The following is a 25112-nucleotide window of genomic DNA, read 5'->3' on the forward strand; positions in this document are numbered from 1 at the left end:
CCACCACCTCCCTAGGTAACCCATTCCAGTGCTTCACCGCCCTCCTAGTGAAAAAGTTTTTCCTAATATCCAACCTAAACCTCCCCCACTGCAACCTGAGACCATTGCTCCTTGTTCTGTCATCTGCTACCACTGCGAACAGACTAGATCCATCCTCTTTGGAACCCCCCTTCAGGTAGTTGAAAGCAGCTATCAAATCCCCCCTCATTCTTCTCTTCGGCAGACTAAATAACCCCAGTTCCCTCAGCCTCTCCTCATAAGTCATGTGCTCCAGCCCCTTAATCATTTTTGTTGCCCTCGGCTGGACTCTTTCTAATTTTTCCACATCCTTCCTGTAGTGTGGGGCCCAAAACTGGACACAGTACTCCAGATGAGCCCTCACTGATGTCAAATAGAGGGGAACGATCACATCCCTTGATCTGCTGGCAATGCCCCTACTTATACAGCCCCAAATGCCGTTAGCATTCTTGGCACACTGTTGACTCATATCCAGCTTCTCGTCCACTGTAATCCCCAGGTCCTTTTCTGCAGAACTGCTGCTTAGCCAGTCGGTCCCCAGCCTGTAGAGATGCCTGGAATCTTCCGTCCTAAGTGCAGGTCCTCTGCACTTGTCCTTGTTGAACCTCATCAGATTTCTTTTGGCCCAAACATCTAATTTGTCTAGGTCACTCTGTATCCTATTCCTACCCGCCAGCGTATCTACCACTCCTCCCAGTTTAGTGCCATCTACAAACTTGCTGAGGGTGCATTCCATGCCATCCTCCAGATCATTAATGAAGATATTGAACAAAACTGGCCCCAGGACCGACCCTTGGGGCACTCTGCTTGATACCGGCTGCCAACTAGACATGGAGCTATTGATCACTACCCATTGAGCCCGACGATCTAGCCAGCTTTCTATCCACCTTATAGTCCAGTCATCCAGCCCATACTTCTTTAGCTTGCTGGCAAGAATACTGTGGGAGACCATATCAAAAGCTTTGCTAAAGTCAGGATATATCACATCCACTGCTTTCCCCATATCCACAGAGCCAGTTATCTCATCATAGAAGGCAATCAGGTTGGTTGGGCATGACTTGCCCATGGTGAATCCATGCTGACTGTTCCTGATCACCTTCCTCTCCTCCAAGCACTTCAAAATGGATTCCTTGAGGACCTGCTCCATGATTTTGCCAGGGACTGAAGTGAGGCTGACTGGTCTGTAGTTCCCCGGATCTTCCTTCTTCCCTTTTTAAAAGATGGGCACTACATTAGCCTTTTTCCAGTCATCCGGGACCCCCCCGATCGCCATGAGTTTTCAAAGATAATGGCCAATGGCTCTGCAATCACATCCGCCAACTCCTTTAGCACCCTCGGATGCAGCGCATCCGGCCCCATGGACTTGTGCTCGTCCCGCTTTTCTAAATAGTCCCGAACCACTTCTTTCTCCACAGAGGGCAGGTCACCTCCTTCCCATACTGTGCTGCCCAGTGCAGCAGTCTGGAAGCTGACCTTGTTCGTGAAGACAGAGGCAAAAAAAGCATTGAGTACATTAGTTTTTTCCACATCCTCTGTCACTAGGTTGCCTCCCTCATTCAGTAAGGGGCCCACACTTTCCTTGACCACCTTCTTGTTGTTAACATACCTGAAAAAACCCTTCTTGTTACTCTTAATATCTCTTGCTAGCTGCAACTCCAAGTGCGATTTAGCCTTCCTGATTTCACTCCTGCAATATTTTTATACTCCTCCCTGGTCATTTGTCCAATCTTCCACTTCTTGTAAGCTTCTTTTTTGTGTTTAAGATCAGCAAGGATTTCACTGTTTAGCCAAGCTGGTCGCCTGCCATATTTACTGTTCTTTCTACACATCGGGATGGTTTGTTCCTGCAACCTCAATAAGGATTCTTTAAAATACAGCCAGCTCTCCTGAACTCCTTTCCCCCTCATATTAGCCTCCCAGGGGATCCTGCCCATCTGTTCCCTGAGGGAGTCAAAGTCTGCTTTTCTGAAGTCCAGGGTCCGTATTCTGCTGCTCTCCTTTCTTCCTTGTGTCCTTTATACTGATAAAATATAAGAATAAAATGGATTAATTTCAGAAAAAGAAACATATTAATTGATACTGCTGGCTGGATTAGTAGGATATAATAGCTAGCAAAATAATCCTAGGGGCTACATCTACCTGGAGACCTTGGTCCTATGGCTTAGACCAGGGGTCGGCAACCTTTCAGAAGTGGTGTCCCGAGTCTTCATTTATTCACTCTTTCAGGTTTCGCGTGCCAGTCATACATTTTAACGTTTTAAGAAGGTCTCTTTCTATAAGTCTATAATATATAACTATTGTTGTATGTAAAGTAAATAAGGTTTTTAAAATGTTTAAGAAGCTTCATTTAAAATTAAATTAAAATGCAGAGCCCCCCGGACCAGTGGCCAGGACCCAGCCAGTGTGAGTGCCACTGAAAATCAGCTCGCGTGCCGCCTTTGGCATGCGTGCCATAGGTTGCCTACCCTTGGCTTAGACCTTCCCTGTTAAAATTTAAGCAGACCTGAGATGAAAGGATCAGGCCCAAGGCTTCTCTTTTATAGCTCTTCTAGGAGGCTGAAAAGCCTCCTCACAGAAACTGTCACAGCAGGACTTTCCTCCACGGAAGAATAGGCCATGCAGATAGTTTATGGACCATTGCTTTGAAGTTAATCTCCTATTTCCTATGCATACACATGTAAACTAGTTATACTTACAGTAGAACCTCAGAGTTACAAACACCTTGAAATGTAATTTTATAAAAATGATTAAACTTGTATTTAAACAATAAAGCAAAAATAGCCTTGAAACATTAGGGAAAGTTACTGTTTGGTATTTGTGAGACGGTAAAATGCAAAGAAAATGTTTTCCTTAAGATTTAGTAGTTGACATTTAACACAGTACTGTACTGTATTTGCTTTTTTTTTTTTTGGTCTCTGCTGCTGCCTGATTGTGTACTTCCGGTTCCAAATGAGGTGTGTGGTTGACTGATCAATTTGTAACTCTGTTGTTCATAACTCTGAGGTTCTTCTGTATTTACATAAGGCAATTAACCAGTCCTCCATTATAACCAAGATAGTTAAACTGAAGACAGTATAGATAATACTATTAAGAAGAACAGGAGTACTTGTGGCACCTTAGAGACTAACAAATTTATTTGAGCATAAGCTTTCGTGGGCTACAGCTCACTTCATCAGATGCATAGACTGGAACATATAGTAAGAAGCTATATATACATACATAGAACATGAAAAAGTGGAAGTAGCCATACCAACTGTAAGAGGCTAATTAATTAAGATGAGCTATTATCATCAGGAGAAAAAAAAACTTTTGTAGAGATAATCAAGATAGCCCATTTTAGACAGTTGACAAGAAGGTGTGAGGATACTTAACAGGGGAAATAGATTCAATATGTGTAATGACCCAGCCACTCCCAGTCTCTATTCAAACCCAAGTTAATGGTATCTAGTTTGCATATTAATTCAAGCTCAGCAGTTTCTTGTTGGAGTCTGTTTTTGAAGCTTTTCTGTTGCAAAATTGTCACCTTTAAGTCTGTTACTGAGTGACCAGAGAGGTTGAAGTGTTCTCCTACTGGTTTTTGAATGTTATGATTCCTGATGTCAGATTTGTGTCCATTTATTCTTTTGCGTGGAGACTGACCGGTTTGGCCAATGTACATGGCAGAGGGGCATTGCTGGCACATTAGTTTCTACTATTAGTTTCTACTATTAGTTAATACTGTTAGTTTCCTGCAGTATCTTACATCTTTGATCTTAAGGTTAACTGAACATAGATGCATACATAACATAAGGCAGTTAAGACATGAAAGGCAATTAGCATCTACAAGCTAATCTGATTACATTGTTAAACTTCTAACAAGATATAGGTGAACACAGACAAATACACTTAGCATCTACCCTTGATTTCTGTCACTAAAAATTAACGGGTTAATGACTGCTAGTCTAATACATCTCTTTGAAATTCACATACAAGTAAATTGTCTTGATTACAATTGTATTAGCTCCTGTTAAGTTGTTATGGGTCATACACAGAGTGGCTGGTCTGCCAGTGTCACAAATGTTATGACCTGAACCTTTGCCCTGGCCTAGTCCCTTTCAAACCCTGATCTCCACCTGGAAGGCCCACCTTACCTTGGGATGGAAAAGGTAAGGGAGTGCGCAAACACCGAGATGGTATGGGTTCTGCATCCCAATAGATATTCGTATTGTTTTTGTAAACATTCTGTTAATGATTTTTAAAAATCAGTTCATCCCATTTCCCCCATCTTTCCTCAGTTATTTATCTAATACAGGCAACAAGTCACTCCATTTTGCTTCATTCGTTTCTTTTGGTTCTGTTCAGGTTACAGTAGAACCTCAGAGTTACAGACAGCTCGGGAATGAGGCTGTCCGTAACTCTGAAATGTTCGCAACTCTGAACAAAGCGCAGTTCGGGCTCCAGATCCAGCAGCTGACACTGCAGGCTAGGATTGCTCCCTACTCAGCCCCGGGGTGAGTTTGCAAGCTTGTCCCCCTCTGTAATACACCTCTACCCCAATATAACACTGTCCGCGGGAGCCAAAAATCTTACCGTGTTATAGGTGAAACTGCGTTCTATCGAACGTGCTTTCATCTGCCGGAGTGCGCAGCCCCCCCCCCCCCCCGGAGCACTGTTTTACCGCATTATATCCAAATTCGTGTTCTATCGGGGTAGGGGTGTAACTCCATTTAATAATTAATGGGAAAAACACGTCATAGATCTACAACTATTACAATTAAAAGCCATGCAAGCAAGACAGTTTTGTTAAAATAGGTGCAGAGAAGATATTGCAATCCCCAGTATAACAACATTTCACTAGTTTAGAAAGCATGCATGGATACGTACACACATGGCCCATGAACAAGGGCAATCAGCACAAGTGCCTACAAACAGAAGCACAGAATGTTAAACATACACATGCAGAGGAACGCAAAAAGGCACTTTTAGACACCCATATATACAGTTTACACATTCATATGTAGTTTAATAATAATTTCAGAGAAACCCATCTACAAGCCATGATAGTCCATTACTGTAAACATACATATAAAGCCTATATACAATTCTGTATGCACACAGTACATGCACAGACACACCCCAAAGGACATACTTGTTTTTCAGTATTATTTTATAGGGGAAAAAACAAAAACAAAAAACCCTTTATCCCCTACACACACATCCCATCTTAAAAGAAATCTGTCTGAGAAATATATAGAACTGCACTTTTACTTATTTTCTGCTAATTTACTATCAAAGCTACAAATTATCCAACTTTCAAGGAAAGTTATAAATTTGAGTAAATTATTAGACAAAATTCTAGCCCTAAACTATTTAAACTATTATTTGTAAAGAGATTATACCATTTTTGATTGTTCTTATCACAAATTTTCCCAATTTTGCTATGTTAAACCTTTATTGTGGTTTCAAATAGTGGAATGTAATTTTATAAAAATGATTAAACTTGTATTTAAACAATAAAACAAAAATGTCCTTGAAACATTAGGGAAAGTTACTGTTTGGTATTTGAGACGGTAAAATGCAAAGAAAATGTTTTCCTTAAGATTTAACATATCTTAAATATGTTAACAGGAAATATTTGAAGACATCTAACTTGTCTAAGTAAATTTTAACTTGTTCTTTCCCTATTATAGCCTCTGATCCTACCTCATTTTCACTGGCATTCACTATGTTAGACGTCTAATTGCTACTAACCTTTTTGGTGAAAATTGAAACAAAAAAGTCATTTAGCACTTCTGCCATTTCCACATTGTTTTTTTTCCCTCTCCTCATTGAGTAACGGGCCTACCCTGTTGTTAGTCTTCTTGTTGCTTCTAATTTATTTGTAGAATGTTTTGTTGTTATCCTTTATGTCTCTAACTAGTTTAATCTCATTTTGTACCTTGGCCTTTCTAATTTTGTCCCTACATACTTGCATTTGTTGATATTCATCCTTTGTAATTTGACCTAGTTTCCACTTTTTGTAGGACTCTTTTTTTGAGTTTCAGATCATTGAAGATCTCCTGGTTAAGCCATGGTGGTCTCTTCCCATACTTCCTATCTTTCCTATGCAGTGGGATAATTTACTTGTTTTTTCCCTTAGACTTGCTTCCCATGGGATCTTACCTATCAACTCCGAGTTTGCCAAAGTCTGCCTTCTTGAAATCCATTATCTTTATTGTGCTGTTTCCCCCCCTACCATTCCTGAGAGCATCAGTTCTCATAAGAACGGCCATACTGGGTCAGACCAAAGGTCCATCCAGCCCAGTATCCTGTCTACCGACAGTGGCCAATGCCAGGTGCCCCAGAGGGAGTGAACCTAATAGGTAATGATTAAGTGATCTCTCTCCTGCCATCCATCTCCACCCTCTGACAAACAGAGGCCAGGGACACCATTCCTTACCCATCCTGGCTAATAGTCATTAATGGACTTAAATTCATGGAGGTTATCTAGTTCTCTTTTAAACCCTGTTATAGTCCTAGCCTTCACAACCTCCTCAGGCAAGGAGTTCCACAGATTGACTGTGCGCTGTGTGAAGAACTTCCTTTTATTTGTTTTAAACCTTCAGGATGGTGCTCAGGCCCTATAATAGGACAAACCACCACATGGTGAGCTACTCTTCTTTAGCTTAGTGAGCGCTTTCCATCCTTTGACCCTTCAGTTCTATTGTTATTTATCATCAGTCTTGGGCATTGAGGAACCTGGACCATCAGACTCATTTGGCATACCAGAGACAGGGCTGGTCCTTTGTCTGTGACCACCAGGTCCTCAAGGAAGGGCATAAGTATGCAGATTTAAGAGCTTATTCATAAAATTCTACCACAGATAGCCCCATATCAGAGGGGAGCCGTGTTAGTCTGGATCTGTAAAAGCAGCAAAGAGTCCTGTGGCACCTTATAGACTAACAGACTGTTTCTCCTCCCTTGGTGTTCACACCTCAACTGCTAAATGAGGGCCTCATCCCCTCTGATTGAACTTACCTCGTTATCTGTAGCCTGACTCATTCTTGCTTGCATATTTATACCTGCCTCTGGAAATTTCCACTACATCATCCGAAGAAGTGGGTATTCACCCTCGAAAGCTCATGCTCCAATACATCTGTTAGTTTATAAGGTGCCACAGGACTCTTTGCTGCTTTTACAGATAGCCCCACTACTTTTCATGTGGCTTGGAGCTTTTCTGGCTTTGTTCATTACTTTAATAAAGATTAAGGCTTTGGCCTCAGTGTGAGTGTCCTTGCCAGACACCCTAAGGCTCCCTACAAGATATTGAACTCATTGGTTTTAATTCTGGGTAGCTTGATTCTGGGACAAAAACCTTATTACCTGCTGATCAATTGGCAATCAATACAAATATTATTAACCTTCAGAAAGAATCAGGCAACAGTGGTGAGCCAGCCAGGAGACTCGAGTAGCGTGTGGCAAGGTTATTCAGGTGTTTCAGGTGTCAGACACGCAGGAGACTTACCTGGAGTAAACCAGCATTAGAGAGCACAAGCTGTCCCTGACTCAGTTCAATAGGGTTCATTGTGCCCTATGTTTTCTCTCGGGCATGTCAGCACCTTTTTGGCTGTTTCTTGGCAACACATTATTGCTCCTGGTGTGGTTTTTGTGGTGTTTCTGCTTTTATTGCATCTTTCTCATCCCTCAGCGGTAGTGCTTGATTTTTTTTTATCTTGACTAGTCACATGTTGTGGGTTTTGTTGAATCGTGCAAGATGGGGTGTGTGTGTGTTTAAAGTTTATAGACATGTTAAGAGGGCTTTGTTGAATTTGCAATATTGAGGTGCCTGAAGTTGAAATTGCAGTCACATCGGAGCCCAATGACGCACACTGCGAGGTGGCAGGAGAGTTGATTTATGTTTTAGTTGTGCTTCCAGGAAGGCCACAGAAATTCAGAACCTGTGTAGGTCTGCGCTACTTTATGTTAGTCCCCCTGCTCTCCCGGGCTACCCACTGATCCGTCTACTGAGGACAGACTGTGCCAGCTTGCCACTGCACCCTGTGGGGCCCGACAGGGTAAACACCTCTTGATTGGTAACATGCTAACCATTAAGGGAAGAGAGGGAGTAAACCCCAAATCCTATGCTTTTTTCTGTGTGACTTGTTCAAGTTAATTGTTAAAGCCACTTCATAAGCAGTCATGGGATAAGAGGGAAGGTCCTCTCATGGATTGGTAACTGGTTAAAAGATAGGAAATAAAGGGTAGGAATAAATGGTCAGTTTTCAGACCCCCAGGGGTCTGTACTGGGACCAGTCCTATTCAACATATTCATAAAAGATCTGGAAAGGGGGTAAACAGTGAGGTGGCAAAATTTGCAGATGATACAAAACTACTCAAGATGGTTAAGTCCCAGGCAGACTGCAAAGAGTTACAAAAGGATCTCTCAAAACTGGGTGACTGGGCAACAAAATGGCAGATGAAATTCAATTTGGATAAATGCAAAGTAATGAAGATTGGAAAACAGAATCCCAACTATACATATAAAATGATGGGGTCTAAATTAGCTGTTACCACTCAAGAGAGAGATCTTGGAGTCACTGTGGATAGTTCTCTGAAATCATCCACTCAGTGTGCCACGGCAGTCAAAAAAGCGAACAGGATGTTGGGAATCATTAAGAAAAGGATAGATAATAAGACAGAAAATATCATAGTGCCTCAATATAAATCCCTGGTACACTCACATCTTGGAATACTGTGTGCAGATGTGGTCGCCCCATCCCCCAAAAGATATATTGGATTTGGAAAAGGTTCAGAAAAGGGCAACAAAAATGATTATGGGTATGGAACGGCTTCCATATGAAGAGCAATTAATAGGACTGGGACTTTTCACAGCTTAGAAAAGAGACAGCTAAAGGGGGATATGATAGAGGTCTATAAAATCATGACTGGTGTGGAGAAAGTAAATAAGGAAGTGTTATTTACTCCTTCTCATAACACAAGAACTAGGGAGTCACCAAATGAAATTAATAGGCAGCAGGTTTAAAACAAACAAAAGGAAGTATTCTTTCACACAATGCACAGTCAACCTGTGGATGTTGTGAAAGCCAAGACTATAACAGGGTTCAAAAAAGAACTAGATATGTTCATGGAGGATAGGTCCATCATCAATGGCTGTTAGCCACGATGGGCAGGAATGGTGTCCCTAGCCTCTGTTTGCCAGAAGCTGGGAATGAGTGACGGGATGGATCACTTGATGATTACCTGTTCTATTCATTCCCTTGGGGCACCTGGCATTGGTCACTGTCGGCAGACAGGATACTGGGCTAGATGGACCTTTGGTCTGATCCACTATGGCCATTCTTATGGGTTACCATTTAGGAGGGATGCCTCCACATTATAGTATTAAATGTTTATTGTGTCGTGTTAGAAATTATATATTAGGCTAGCCAGTAGAATGTAAGTGACTTTTAATTTAGGGTTAGAGTGAGTGAATGGAGTTAGCAGGGAGTTCTGGGGTTGCCCGGAGCATGGCTTTGGAAATCTTTGTAAGGAAATATATTAAGGAACATGGAGGAGGTGTGGTGCAGTTGAAGGACACTCAGTTCATCTCTGAGCATTCTAATCCATAGGACTTTGTGAGTCATGTGTTCGATATGGAAGTAGGGCACAAGAAAGGAAAGGCTAAGGAGGTGAACGGGATAGTGGAATTCAGAACATAAACGTTCAGCTGCGTGTTGCCTCAGCGGAGCGGTTAGCTCTTTCTCATAAGAGGCAGGAGTTAGAGAGAAAATTAGAACAGAGTCAGTATCAGGCACAGGAGGCTTGGGAAGAATCACATTGTTGGCAGACCAGGGCTGCTGCCAGCCTGAAATCGCGGAATGGCTCCATAACTCTACACTCTGTTATTATGCCAGCAGAACTGTGCACACTTTTGCTTCAGCTGGAAAAATCCTACTTGTCAATGGGGATGCACTTTAACAGACTGGACTGCAGGAGAAGACGGGAGAAAGCTGATGATTCTGTAGAGGAGAGAACACACTCTGACAGGTTGGAAGTTTGTATTGTGGTTAGAGCACAAGACTGGGAGACAGGACACCTGAATTCTATTCCTGACTGTTGACTCAATAAGTGACCTTGGGAAAGCCAATGTGTCCATGCCACAGTTTCCTCATATGCGAATGAGGATAATATTTACTCATATCTTACAGTGCACTAATGTAATTCTAAAGCAATTGGAGATATCCTCAGATGAAACACAAGAGAAACGCAAAATGATTAACAACAACTTGGTGTTCACAACAAATCTTCCCCCATGAAATCTAGGGAGATGATTTAGGAAAAAACATACTTGGCATTCCTGCAGTACCGGACCTGAAATTAAGTCATTCAGCATTGTGTAGCTTGCTGCTTCATGTTCTTGAAGGAGAAGAGAGCAGCATTTAAAAAGACATTAACAACAATGGTAACCATAAAATCATATGCTTTTATTTAACATAAAATGAAACATTAAGATAAAATACATATTTATCCATGTGCTGAAGAACTATTGTATTTTACATTCATTTATGAAGCAGGTAGTTTTACATGACAAAAATAAGGAGTGAGGGGAAGAGGAACTTAATCTGCAATAAGACATAAGCCACAAGGCAGGCTTTCGCTTTTCAAAGTGCTACCTCCTATGGACACACATATCTCAAAGTGACAAGATACAAATGCTGTTTTTAGCACTCCTCCGATCCTTCTTAATGCTGGTGAGAAGCTAAGGTGGAATCTTATACAGCAGACCCCGAAGCAGACTTTTAAAATTATTTTTATTTTTCATTTGGGGAGAGAATCAGTTTAGTAGAATGAACTGTGCCAATCTGCAAAATTATGGGCCACACATCTCTCTGCTGTGATTGCTGGTTTAATGGAATTGACCCATTAAGGTTTTTTAAATGCCTGGAAATTGGGTCATTTCCTTATTAAGGAGGAGAGTGAATTACAATAATCTTATTGTTCAGTACCAACTTATCACTGGATAACAACAGAAAATGACTATTTCTTATTTAAGTTGGATCGCTTGACTCTGCTAGTTTGCAAAGGGACTATTTTAGAATCCAATTGCCAACTGGCTGCATCAACTATCAGCTCACTTTCCCCAGTGTTGGGACTGGGATTCAGCTGTGACATCTTATTATAAAAGACCGAACCCAGGAATATTAAACTCTTGGCACAGCTCTTTGAACAGAAACACGATGCAGCCTCTGAGAAGTGCCACTGAAAGAAAACCGAGAGGGGAAAAGCTGGTTTCTAAGTTCTAAATGGGGCAGGAAGGGATGGGAGCTGCAGCAGTACCAGCGGGACTAGGAATGTTTAGACAAAGTGCAGCAGATCAAAACAACACATACTGTATATTTTTTCTAACCCATATATTTTAAATATTAAAACAAATGTAAAAGCTGTAACTCTACATCAGGCTTGTGGTAACTCAAACTTTGTTCTCAAAATTAATGTCACCAGAATCCTGAGATGGACTTACAGCCTTTTTAGGTACATTTATGTAAAATATAGTTGTATATATACACACACATATACACTCTAGTTATATATACATATACACACCCAAACAGTGTAACCTTCTTATAGTGCAACTGTTCAGAGTGAAAACCCCTTTGAATGTGCAGATTGCAATTCATAGAAAGATAAAATGACTTTACTAAAAAACGATCTCCCGATGTGTATGTAAATAGAGGCCTGGCATATTTTGGGGTGTTTGGAAAATAATCATAACAACAACAAAACTGTCTTTGAGTTTTCTTTAAAGTCAAACCCTTAACACAAATCAAATAGGTTTTTTTGCATTCAGTTTCCCTTCCCACGAAGCCCGATCACAGAGAGTTATTGTAAACACAATTCTTGTTTCTCGGAGATTCCAGCAGTTCCTGCAGGGCGGTTTGGGCTATGGTAAACACAGTGGCTCCAATTTGGGGACACACCTGAGCTGAGCACAGCACCACCCAAAAGGTGAAGGGGCAAATGTGTCTGTGTTTCACCTTTATGCATCCGATTCTTGAGCCTTCTGTCAGCCCAGAATAGCCAGAGTGCAGTAAGCTAGCCAGGCCTCCTCCCTTACTCAGTATTACCCCACACCAGGGACTGACAGAGTCAATTCTGTCTCTCTTATGCCACCAAGGGGAGACCTTTCCTGCTGGGGAGATTTGCTAGCTTTACAGCCCCTGTATGTGTGTAGAGTTGGAGTCCGGGGGACAGAGGAAGGCCCAGAATTGGAGCCACTGATCAAAAGGGCAGCAACTTAAATGTATTGTGTTCCTGAATGATTGGGTTAATATAACCCTGAACATTGTCATGAGAGCTTTACTGTTTATGTAATAAACCAGACAGATCTGTGATGGTAATTACTGGGTGTGGGGGAATGGATGTGCTATTACAGTACAAATCAGCTGTGACACATACACTATGGACTTTAGCCTAATCCTGTAAGGTGCACTGCAACCTCAGCTGCTACTAATTTCAGTGTTACTTGAAGATGCTGAGCACGTCACAGGTTTGGGCCCATTATTAGGTAAACTGCACTGGATGTGCTGTATATAATGCACATGAATCATAGCTGACTGTTACTGTAGTCTGCAGCCACCTATCATTTCCCTTCTAACTAGAATTTTGTCCTTTTTATATTCATATAATTTGTGATCTTGTACCTCTGGGAATCCTTGTATCCAAGTTACAGCATCTTGTAAACAGAATTCCTATGAGGAATGTTGCCAGCAGTCTCAGCAGATTTACTAGTGCTTCCCCGTAGGGAGTTTTCTAGGGGTCCTGCCCAAGTATAGGAGCAGAGAACCTATTCCATCTTCCAGTAGTGACTCAGGGCACACTTCACCCTCTACAGTGATATTGGACCCGAGAGCCTACAAAAGAAAACTCATTAGAGAGTGTTGCCTTGAAATCCCAAATATACTGAGGCTCTTGGCATGTTGTATTCATTCCCCATCTGCACTATCAGAGGATCACACAAGAATTAAACTATTAGCTACATTTATTAAAATTCTAATGGTTGCTTTTGATTTTAGTTGAGTAGCTTTGTACCAGTATGTCTCTTTGGCAGTGCTTGTATAAAGCTCCACCTCAACTCCTTGTCTTCTCACCATTGATTGTTCTGGGTGTTTATGAGGCAAAATAGGATAGAGCATAAACGGACACACAAACAGGACACAGGACTGAAAAAAATGTCTGGACTGTATTTCTAAACCAGCTAAACTATTCCAATTCATTCTTTGCTGAGCTCCAAGCTTTTTTGCTACCCTACAATCTGCTGCAGCAGCAACTGCTGCAACGGTAAGAGGCAGTGCTCGTCTCTCTCGTTTTTACATTAATACATAGGTAGGAACTCCAACCAGCTCAAATATTTTTAATACAATTAAATGTAAAATAAAAGAATATATGAAGTACATACAGTATATTTATATACATATTTTTTTCAAATACTTAAAATTCTTATGTAAAATATGATTCTTCTATATTATTTGTGAAAAAATATGACTTTTAAAATGGTGTCACCTTGATTTTTCTATACATACCCTCTATTCCAATTTAAGTCCCTTTTAAAAAGGCAAAAGACAGACAAAAGTTTATCATCTTCTAAATCAAGTTTACAAGCCTTGTGGCCAAACAAAATGAAAGAGCATCTGGTAAACACTATTGGATTTTTGTTTTAAGAATCCCGACTTTTATTGCATTAATGGAAAACCCAAGTGCTTTCAGTTCCCCTGCCAGGGAAATCGTCTCGGCCCTGCTGAGAAACTGCACACACACAATACCCTGTATATCTAGTTCACAAATCTTCCTTTGTCATTTTTTACACAAATATTAAAATATATATTACTTAAAATATATTACTGTAAGCTCTTAAAATTGATCTTCTTTTGTATCAAACGTATAGCATTAAAAAAAAGTAACAAAGAAAACTCATGGTCATCCTAGCAAATGTTTAAGCCATTCTCCCCCTGGTGGCAACAGGACTTGAAGTTTCTAAGAGACTCTCTCTCACCCATGCTGGTTTCATGCACTCTGGATTAATTGAGGATAGTTTCCAGAGCTGAGAGATATCATAGGCAGTAACTTCCTAACAATGGGCTCCTCCCCTCCGGTGATAAAAGCCATGCTAGCTGCAACAGGTGGCAACACCCAAACAGGAGGATGCCACCCCTTGTCCTCCCACCTCCACTGTAACAGTCACATTTTCAGAAGTGATCTTTAATTTTGAGTGCTCCACCTAACATCCTTAGGCCTGATTTTCAGAGGTGCTGAAAGCTGGAATTGTAGACACTCAGCAGAATCCAGTCCCCAGGATTGAGGCATCCTAAAACTGGTGGCTATTTCTGAAAAATTACTCTAAATGAAATGCGGAAAGCCTTCCTCATTGGACTAAAGCAAACACAGCCCAGTTCCAATTAGTGTGTCCAGCACTGCAGCCTTTGCTCACACATATATTCTTGTATTCCACGGGACCACTCGTGAGTGAGAAAGAATCGGGCCCATAATCATCTTAACAGCCTCTAGAACAATTTAAATTGACATAATTTAAGCAGTAATGACCAGCTGTGAGGACATCTGGAAGTTACTCATCTGTCCAATAATTAACTTCCAGGAAATGGCTTCCTTAACATTTTTACTGTTGCAAACTTAAGTACAACTCTGCCGATAAGGTCCATCGTTTACATAGTATCAATCTTTTCCTCACATTTAAAGAGACATTGTCAACCTAAAAACAAGTTTCCTTCCCTGTTACTAATGCTATCTCAGAAACTTGAAAATCATTTCTAAAATTCCATTTACTTCTCCATTCATGGAATGTGTATATAAAAGTATTTATTCTTTGCACTGAACTGTGAAACTAGACTGATCAGTTTCACTTTCTGGTTCTCATGCTGCAGGGTCTAGATTGCAATCCAATCAGGGGAAGATTTAAATCTAAATAACCTTTTCTTGTTGTAATGTTTTATGTCACAAACATTGCTTTGACATTAGGTGTTGTAAAATATTTTGAGTATTCTATTTTTACATTGGCATTTATTATAAAGTGCTATCACTGTAATATCTGGATGCCAAAGCCAAAAATGTTATGTCTAAACTACTCCACAATGTCCCTTGATTAACAGTAGCCAATAGGAAAGGTTTATTATTTTGCTGGAGGAAATATTTTAGGACAGACGATTAGAAAGAACTGGGGCTGAAGGGAAAAGTCTCAGCACTAAGACTGCTGACTAACAAAGGGAATACTCCTACTCTGGTTCAGGTTTTCCTATCTGAAACAACTGTTATTCAATACCCAGCACTGTGAAATGTGCAAAGCTTTCATGGTTTTGGGCAGGCCTATTCTTGTTGAAACGTTCAGTAATCCAAACCCCATCCTTTCTAATGGTTACCTAGCCGTGTAACACCCGCTGGTGAACCTAGGGATACTGTTCTGTCAAGTTCCAGATAAAGAGCTTGTTTAATTGTGGTAAGAGCAAAACCTTCCAGCCAAGAGGATTCATTGTATTGGGAAGGGGTATCAACTGTAAAACTATTGACCCAACCACATATAGCTAAGGCACTAAACTGAGCTGTAAACCTCTAGATCACCATCTAATAAGGTTATAGTGACCACTAAAAAGGACTGTGGAGTCCTACTGACATCTTACTGGTCATTACAAATCCAAATTGGACACTTACTAGATCTAGTTCCCTTCTTGCTGGGATAATGACTCTGTAAAGTAATTCAGTTCCTGCAGTAGTATTTCATGCAACAGCAGCTACTTATGACTCACAAGCAGCATCACACAGAGAAACAGGTGTACAGAACATGGGAAGCCAGACATGCAAACTCCAACTGAAGTGACACCACAATTTGTAAGGGACTTGAGGGCTAGAATCAAAATTAGAGGCTCTACTTCTATTTTAAAATATACTGCTGAAAATAAAACTTCAGCTCTTTTAAAGTGAAAGTTGCAACAGGCATAAAATCCCAACCAACACAAACGGGCCCACAGGCCACTTTGTGCTGTTCCCTCAACGTCTTCTACTCCCTTCTTATGAGGCTTGTCAACGTAGGAAAATTACACCTGTATAAACTAAGGTGTGGATTTAAAAACTGATATAATTATACCAATATAACTCCCCCTGGACATCACTATTATTCTGGTGTAAGGGCTTGTCTACATGACCCCCAGTTTGGAATGGGGGGTGAATTGCAGTGGGCACTAGCATGACAAGCTGTATCTCCCCTGCATAGGCCATGTGGGGGCGAGAACGAAAAGGTATCTAGTTTGTGTTTTAAACAGGGCTAAGTCAACAAGAACTAGGTACTCTTTAGTTCATGCCTGCAGCATCCACACAGGGGAGTTACAGCACATCATGCTAATGCTGCAATTCAGGTCCCATAATCTAAACTGTGGGACTGCATAGACCCAGCAAAGGAGTGCCTGTTTTGGTTTAGTTTATGTCAGTTGGGAAGGAGGAGTTATGTGTACCTATGACCAATGGGGAGACCAAAAACTCGGTACACAGACTGGATATCAACTGACCTTAGACCAATTGGCAGGACAGCCTGGCGTACAATCATGAAGCCTTTGGAAGAAGGCTATAAAAGTTGTTGACCCTGATTAGGGAAGTGGCAAGAAAGAAGAAGATAAATCATTATACTGGTATAACTGGTAAAACTTTCCTGTGTAGACAAGCCCTGAAATAGCAAGGAAACAGAAATGGATATGTAAAAGCAGCAAAGAGTCCTGTGGCACCTTATAGATGTCATGCATCCGAAGAAGTGGGCATTCACCCACGAAAGCTCATGCTCCGATACGTCTGTTAGTCTATAAGGTGCCACAGGACTCTCTGCTGCTTTTACAGATCCAGACTAACACGGCTACCCCTCTGATACTTGAGAAATGGATCTCTCTCTCTCTCAGTGCTTCAGAGAACAGGAGTCTTGTTCATTTTAGTTGCCAGTTAGCTGTGTGCAGATGGATACCATAATATCCATCTGACACTGTATCCCATAATTCAAAGGATGCTGCAGAACTGCTTCTTGCACTGGGGAAGAGGAAAATTGGAAGTATTGCATTACTACCCTAATGGGCACTTGCTCTAGAATGCATTAGGCCCGTAAAACAAAAGTACACTTCTATTACAGAATAAGTGTTTTTGCACGGCAGAAGCCAAAATGGTTCTTTTGCTTGGTTTGCTTTTTTGTATGCACACCAGCATCACTAGCTATAGCATCTGGTATGTGCCAAATCTGGGGATATTGTTTGCTTACTGGTGAAATGTTGCTGACAGTGCATATTTGGCTTGTCATAAAAAACAAGGTGCTACTTTTGTTGGTGTTAATTTTTCTGCCATGGAGCGATGGATTTAAAAATATTTACCTAGGTACAATTAGGGGACATACTCCCCCAACAAATTTAGGCTGAGCAAGACTGAAGATAGGAATATAATACAGTTTATGATATTTCACTGTTGTTGATCTCGGTTTGGAAGGTGGCACCCACAGACAGGCAGGGAGGGAGATATTTTTCAGTATCGAGGGGTTAGGCACTCAACTTTCTTATCAACAAATGAATTGCCAAATAAAATGCATTATGTACAGTCATCTACATTGCCTATATTTAACAACAGCACCCCAGATACTCTTTTCATGTGAGGGGAAGGAGGAGGAGTACATTCAAACTGGAAAAAAAGCCCAAAGCTCTGAGAGGACTAGCTAATGGGATATCTACTGATAACTTATCACACCTACTTTTTTAATATTGCTTCATTTTAAAAATGACTTTGGATTAAAAGTGATTTCTATGCCCTTTCATCAAAAAGATACATGAATTTCTATCTAATCAACGTATTTGTTTCTCAAACAGAGACAACATGGAACTGGATGGGATTCTTGAGCCGGAGGTTCTTTGCTGGGAAGAGGACTTTACCTATAGATAACCTAGTGCTTGGATACTGTGAAATGTGAGTTGGAGTTTGCTTAACTCTCACACTGTGGGAAGGGATGGGCATTTAAGTACTTTACTGGTCGGCCTGTTATACATTCTTGTTGCTGAGATGATGGTGCTGTAATACCTGTTCAATTCTGATTGATTAATTTGGGCGACACTGTGAAAATTAATGCTTTTGAGAGTGAAGGATTGATATCACTAGCTGCAACCTGGCATTAGATAGGCCAGCACTGGGTCATCTCCTCACACACAGCTTTGCCAGTAATCTCATTCATGACAGTAGCCCCCACTATGCCAGTCCTATGATCCCCCATACTTCTGCCAGTGCTCCCCATTCTTGACGTGTGACTTCTATTGCTAGAATCCTGGGTCTCTGAGTAAAAACTGGAGATCAGGCCAAAGGATTTGATGTTTTGAAACTTGAAGAACATCCTCAGGGGACAATGATGCAGCCAACCCAACCCTTGTGTTCCATGCCTTGCACTTAGCTAGATGTATGATCTTCTACATAAATTAGCTTATTGTGGAGGTCCTCATTAGCCATGGCAAGCTTCCTGGCAAACAATATGTCAGCAGGTGTCATTTAGTGCGTTTAACTTGTGTAATGTATTGTCATGTTTGATGGTTGGAAATTGGGGGGGGGGGGGGGGGGGGAAGACATCTCAGTACTAACACTGTAATGCCTAATAAAGCAAGTTTCTGACATGTAGTTCAATTCATATTAGAGATCTCTGCTTTAAATGGTCTCCTAGAATTGCTGATAGTCACTAGTTGCTTTTTATTACTTGAGTTCTTGAAGATGATGACTACTAGAGTTGCCTTTTCAATCTCCCAGAAAAAGTGGAGAACGAAGGTGTTGCCTTCCCATGGACAATGTTGTTATAACTGATGAGTTGGAAAGGGAATGATATGCAACCAAAAAACCCCAGCCACTATTGCACAACCCACTTTGGCTTCCAGAAACCTAGAGTCAGGGGGAAACTGATAGGCAACCATTTGAAAGGCTGTTATAACACTAATGCCTCCCACTTCCCAAACATCTGAATTAACAAAAGACTGAGCCAACCCTGAACTGATGCTCCAAACCTCAAAATTCTGTGCCAGATAGTATAAAGGCTTAAATCTTTTCGAGCTCCCAGTTCTTTTAAGTTTTCCTGTTCTTCTCTTTTGCCATGGAAAGACCAAGGGGCTAAAGTTTGGCTGGAAGTTCTCTCATTAATATAGAGCAGAGCTTAGGCTAACCTGGGATAGAGACTGAGAGGAGGTGTGGTTAATGAATCTGCAGTACAAGTCAAACATTGTCTCCTAAAAGATTGAAAAAATAATTTTTAAACAAAATAATGTGACATATTTACATGATTCCTTAAGTGCAAACTCTTGTCACAATTCACATAGTTGAGCTCGCTTAGACTCACTATACAACAAGGTGCTCTTTCTTCAATGAAAGAAGAACGCTACTCTGTATTCCTGATTCAGTAATGTGTCTCTTGTGCAAGGCAGTAAAACTCCTCTTTCTTCCTGCGAAGAATTTCAAAAGGAGGCACAAAACCAAGCCATCCTTCTCCTCATCTCATATGTCTCAGTTACCGTACTACAAGGCAGGAGACACAGAGCTTAGAGGGGCCGATGCAGTCATCATGGCAGAAGGCACCACAACCCTTGCACATGATCATGGCTTTCAACCTGCAGTAGCATTTAGAAGGCGAATCCTCCATGTTGTTGTCATCACCAAAGGCTTGAACTGGGATGGTCTGATTGTGGTTGCCAGGGTTCATAGCCTGGCTGGCGGGAATGGTGGTTACAGTCACAGAGAAAGACATGACGTTCCCCATGCTACTGGCCAACTGATTGCACTCGGATAGCCCAGTCATGAGAGACCCTTGGTTCACGTCGGGAGAGGTGGAGACATTTATAGTGCCACTATAACTAGGACCAATGAGCTGTGCTGCAGTGTTTCCATATAGCTTTGGAGGGTGCGAATGGGAAAGCAGTGGAGGTTGCTGCAACACAGAGTCTGCAGATGGTGCAGAAGCGCTGTAAGCCTCAGCTTTGCTGTGCATCATTTTTCCCCTCATAGCATGTGCCATTTGCTCCTGGGCTGCCTGAATTAAATCTCTTGCTAATGCAGTTCCATCAAACACCTGGCCTCCTGGGAACTGGTGAACACTCTCCTGGCTGGCTGCTGCTTGCTGAGATAAGACGGCCTCCTTCTTTACATTCTGTCTAACAGGCAAATTGCAATCTGAAGAAGCGTTTACACTGTGTGATCTCTGTTCTCTTTCATGCTGGCCAGAGACCTGGGAAACCAGGGATTCCTCTTTTACAATGATATGTTCATGTTCATCACCAGTACTCTCATCATCTGCATCTCCTTCATCACTGCTGCTACCACTGCCAGCTATTTCTTCACATTCCCCAAATTCTATTTTTGGATCATCAGAAGGATCATTCAGACACAAGCGGTTCTCAGGATTCATGGACAGACCTCTCCTGAAACTCTCCGACCCGCGACCATAGGTGGAAATATTCAGCAGGTAATGGCCAGACATGGCAGGCTTGGATGTCCTCCTGCCCATGAAACCCAGCATGAATCTCTGACTGGTGGAGCTGTTGTCTAACTGGAAACCTGAGTGAACGAGGTTGAGCTGTGAAGGCTGCAAGACTGAGAATAGATTCTGCCTCTGGACCCGCTTGATAAGAGTCTGAAGGATCTGCTCTTGAGTGGCTTTGTCGAGTGCCTCTTGGCACTGGTATTGGTCGATACTAGTGCTCCTCAGGTCCTTTCCGGAAAAGAGGGGAAAGGTCCTTGGAACATGGGGCAACTGCCTGCTTGGGAAAAATATCTTTCCAAGTTGCTGCATGGCTAAATTTGATTGTCTCTCACCACTTTCCCCTCCAGAGCCATTCCCAGCTGTGCTTGTGGCACTGGAAAATGCCGACCCTTTTGATTCATTTGGAGCTAGTGGGACAGTTTTCATTTCTACTTTGGTGAGAGGCTTAGGCATGATTAGTTCCATTGGGACATCTTTACCTTGGAGCAGCTGGGTGACCAAGGGATTGTTAGCAGGAATACTGGAGCTTGTCTTCAGGAGGGGCCCACTTGTGCTCAAGGGAGCTATATGTACTTTAAGGCTAGGGGCTACTGACAAAGTGCTATAGGATGGAGTAGAGATAGTAGATGCTACCATAACAGCAGCCTGAGTTTCTGAGGTTACCACTGCCTGCGAAGACATCCGAGGGGAAAGAGGTTTGCTCTTAGGAATACTTAAGCTGATCTCTTCGGTGGCAGTAAGTGCTGACTTAGTCACATTTTTGTCAGCACCTGCTCTGGATACATTGACATAGACTGCTTCATCCCTGACAGGTGGTGCCCCTGAGATCTGGCTTAGAGCTGCTGGAGCTGAAGGTGCTTTCTCTTGTCTGTCATTACTGAGAGTATATATGTGGCTTGAGACCACGGATGGTCTGGAAACCTGACTTACAGTCACATTTGGAGGGCTCACTTTTATTCTGTTCATTTTCTCTAATGCTGGTGGAGCTGGTGATGATGAATCTTTGCCTTTGTTGCTGGTTGCAGTTCTGGATTGCACTGTGGGCGTTTGCTGTAGTTGTGCTCTAGAGACACTGAGAGGTGATGTCCGCTCTGTGGCCTGGGTCTCCGCTTGGGAATGGGTCCCTGGACAATGGGGAAAAGGCCTTCTCGTACTTCCCCCGCTTCCAGTTCCTGCCAGTTCCAGTGCTCTGCCTTTACTTCCAGTTTCATTGGTTCCATTTGTTGCCGTACTACTCTTCTCCTCTCTTCCTCCCCCTCCTGGACCAGGCCCTGGGATGGCTCCCCCATTGGAGGCAGCAGCGGCGGCTGCTGCTGCTGCAGCAGCTGCCCTCTGGGCCTTGGCCAGCTGGGCTTTTGCTTTGATGTCTGCCAAAGTCCTGGCCCCTGTTCTTCCCGGACTGGTGACGGAGGTTGGAAAGTAAGCCCTGGGAGAGACCTGGCTAGCAAGAAATGGCATCGGGGAGATTCTGGAGACAGGAATCTGGAAAAAAGTAGAAAAGAGACAAATTTTAAATCTGTCGCATTCAGAAATGCTAAACTGTGGGTGCAAGTAACTGTGGGAACAATTTTACATCAATAATTATTTGTACCCATGCTTTTGCATCCACAAAAGTGGGGCCTATTTTTGAAAATATTACCATATGAGGTAGACATTTGAAGTTCTATCATTGTGTATAACACACTGCCAGTGAAGGAGCTGCAGCTATCTGTATACACACAGCCCTGTTGGCAGAGACAGTGTCACATGACCTTAAAAAGTATGTCCATTATTTGCCAATTGGATGGTTTCCAAATGGTCAGTAGTAGTAAAGATATTTGATAAATATATCACATTTAGGAACCTTCCCTTCACAGCCTCTCTTTTATTTTTCCCTTACACCAGTGGCTGATATATTGCTCCCTTTCCTACATCTAGATTGCAGCAGGAATCTAAGCTCTTGCTAAGCCTCAGCAGGTGGTGGGCTTTTAGAGCTGAGAGGCCACCCCAAAAAGTCTTTCCCATTTTCTGCTCGGATTGAGAGACAGCACATTGCATCCAGTCAGTCACACCAAGCCCCAAAGGAGTGATACATCGTCTTGAGGTCCTGGCGCTCTGTTGAGCCGAGGTGGATAGCTGTTTTTTGTTTGACATAATGTGGGAAGCTGCCAATATCCCTCAATCCTCATCCACTATTCAAGTCTTTGGGGATGTTCACACATCTATAGTGCACTGCACACTCCTCCCTGCTATTTTAGTCTTGGGGACTCCTCCACAGCTTTCCCAATGCTACTCCATATTGATCTATAGTGTCCCCTATTATTCCAGTTCTGGGCTTTTACAACTGTGCCACTCTATTGACCTGAAATACCCTTTGACAAGTGTGCATGTGTTAGAGAGCCTTATTTAACCTGATCAGCAGGCCAGAAGACTCCCGTGGCCAAATAGCAGGGCTTTGGGATTCCTGTATCAAATACTTTCATTACTATAACATGCACGTAGCGGGATTTACATGGACAGTTGAAATCAAAACAGCGGCAAAACATTTTTGTAAGAGTTACCAGTGGAAGTGGCCTGTATAACCCCATGATGGACTTGTCTCCAGTTTCCTTTACCTTGAGTGGGGGAACCTTTCGCCCCTGTGCCCCCTCCCCAGCCGCAGGAAAGGACTGTGGTTGGGTCCGAAATGACTGCTGGTGCTGGCAGCTGTCCATGATTCGTGGCTTTTTTTCAGGACTGATTGGTGCTTCTTCCTGACTCTCTGACTTCCTCTTGAGGCCCTCAGCACTGACATCCATTTGTTCAGTTGCAGGGGGTTCCTTTTTAGGTGTCTCCTGTGGAGTCACTTGACTCGCCATGCTTGCCACCGCTTCGCCTGCTTTGGGGCTCTTTGGTTTGTTTGGGGCCAAGGCTGAGGTGCTTGTGTCCTCCTTTACTGACAGATCCTTGGATGGAGTGTGCTGTCTTTCTTGTTCTGGCTTCTGACCAGAGGCAGCTTGTGGCTTCTCTTGCATGGATTCCTCAGTACCCTTCAGAGGCCTAGAGAGAGTTTGGTCATTAAGTTTCAGTGCATTGTTATCTGAGGAATTTACTGATGCTGCAGGTTTGCCTGATTGGGGATGCACATCTTCTCTTTTTTCCTCTCCTCCTTTTTTCACTGCTGGTGGTGGTACCTGCACTGCTTGTGCTTTAGACTCTGACAGAGGAGTTCTCTCTTCTTTACTGGGTGGTGCCTTGGAGACTGGCATGCATTTCATCTGTTCAGCTGGTGGATTCCTGGCCTGTGTTTCAGGAGTGCTGGTGTATGTTGTCAGTCTCTTGGATTCTTCAGGACTCATTCCAGAACTAACAAGAAAAAAGAAAAATTATGTTTTGTAAAACGTAAGTCTGAAAAAAGCATTCTTTTGCCATGAAAATGGGGGGCAGAGGGTTCTGTATCCATACTAGAACCTAAAGGAACACTTTGCACATACCATTTCCCCTGATTTCAAGCCCACCATTTTTTACGCTCTTCATTGTAGCTACCACTCTTCCAACCCACACAGAACTTAATGGTCCTGCAGCAGCGCTCTTTAAAAATCAACCAAAAGTAGGGTTACCATACGTCCGGATTTCCCCGGACATGTCCGGCTTTTTGGTGCTCAAATCCCCGTCCGGGGGGAATTTCCGAAGAGCCGGACATGTCCGGGGAAATAGGGAGGCATAAGCCAGGGTCTGCCCGGCCCCAGCACGATCCGCTGGGTCCGCAGCGCAGCCCAGCCGCCCCAGCTACAATGCTCAGGCGGGGAACGGGGGGGCTCGGGCTTCCCTCGCGGGCGGGGGCCCCCCAGCCACTGGGGGACCCTTCCTGTGGCCCCGTTGCCCTGCGCAGCTTGGAACCCGGCGCTGCGGGAGCTGTTTCCGGCGGGGACAGACAGGCCGGGGAACGCGCTCGGCGGCAGGAAGGAAGCTGCAGCCGGGGCTGCAGGGACCCGCGCTGCCGAGCGTCTGAAGCCCCCAGCAGGCAGAGGCTGCCGGGTGAGCGGGGGAGCAGGGCAGGCGGGGGCATAGAGGCTGCAGGGACAGGGGGGTGCAGGGGCTGCAGGGCGAGTCGGGAGCAGGGGTCACAGAGGCTGCAGGAGCGGGGGGGTGCAGGGGCTGCAGGGCAAGTGAGGAGCAGGGGTCACAGAGGCTGCAGGGGCGGGGGGGTGCAGGGCGAGTGAGGAGCAGGGGTCACAGAGGCTGCAGGGGCAGGGCAGGCGGGGGGCGCAGAGGCTGCAGGGGCAGGGGGGTGGAGGGGCTGCAGGGCGAGTGGGGAGCACGGGTCACAGAGGCTGCAGGGGCAGGGGGGTGCAGGGGCTGCAGGGCGAGTGGGGAGCAGGGGTCACAGAGGCTGCAGGGGCCGGGGGGTGCAGGGGCAGGGCAGGCGGGGGGTGCAGGGGCTGCAGGGTGAGTGGGGAGCAGGGGTCACAGAGGCTGCAGGGGCGGAGGGGCTGCAGGGTGAGTGGGAAGCACTTAGCAACCCCCAACCAAGATCAGAGCGGGAGGGAGGAGGGGGAATGCAGGGTGCTCAGAGGAGGGGGCAGAGTTGGGGCAGGGGCTTTGGGGAAGGGGCGGGGCTGGGGAAATGGTGGGGTTGGGGCGGGGC

The 25112-nt window shown here is 43.5% G+C and overlaps 1 protein-coding gene across 2 annotated transcripts in view; it reads right to left on the minus strand.

Annotated features, from left to right (window-relative positions):
• Positions 1–19537: 19537 nt before the first annotated feature.
• ASXL2 (ASXL transcriptional regulator 2) overlaps positions 19538–25112 on the minus strand; it is a 227632-nt gene continuing 222057 nt past the window's right edge. For both annotated transcript variants that reach the window (XM_065401229.1, XM_065401231.1), the window contains 2 exons: positions 23101–23830; positions 19538–21988 (listed from right to left, as the gene is read on the minus strand). In XM_065401229.1, coding sequence (XP_065257301.1) covers positions 19538–21988; positions 23101–23830 — 3181 coding nt within the window. The remainder of the gene's footprint in view (positions 21989–23100; positions 23831–25112) is intronic.

This window comes from Emys orbicularis, chromosome 3 (genome assembly GCF_028017835.1).
Source record: "Emys orbicularis isolate rEmyOrb1 chromosome 3, rEmyOrb1.hap1, whole genome shotgun sequence".
Classification (NCBI taxonomy): domain Eukaryota; kingdom Metazoa; phylum Chordata; order Testudines; family Emydidae; genus Emys; species Emys orbicularis.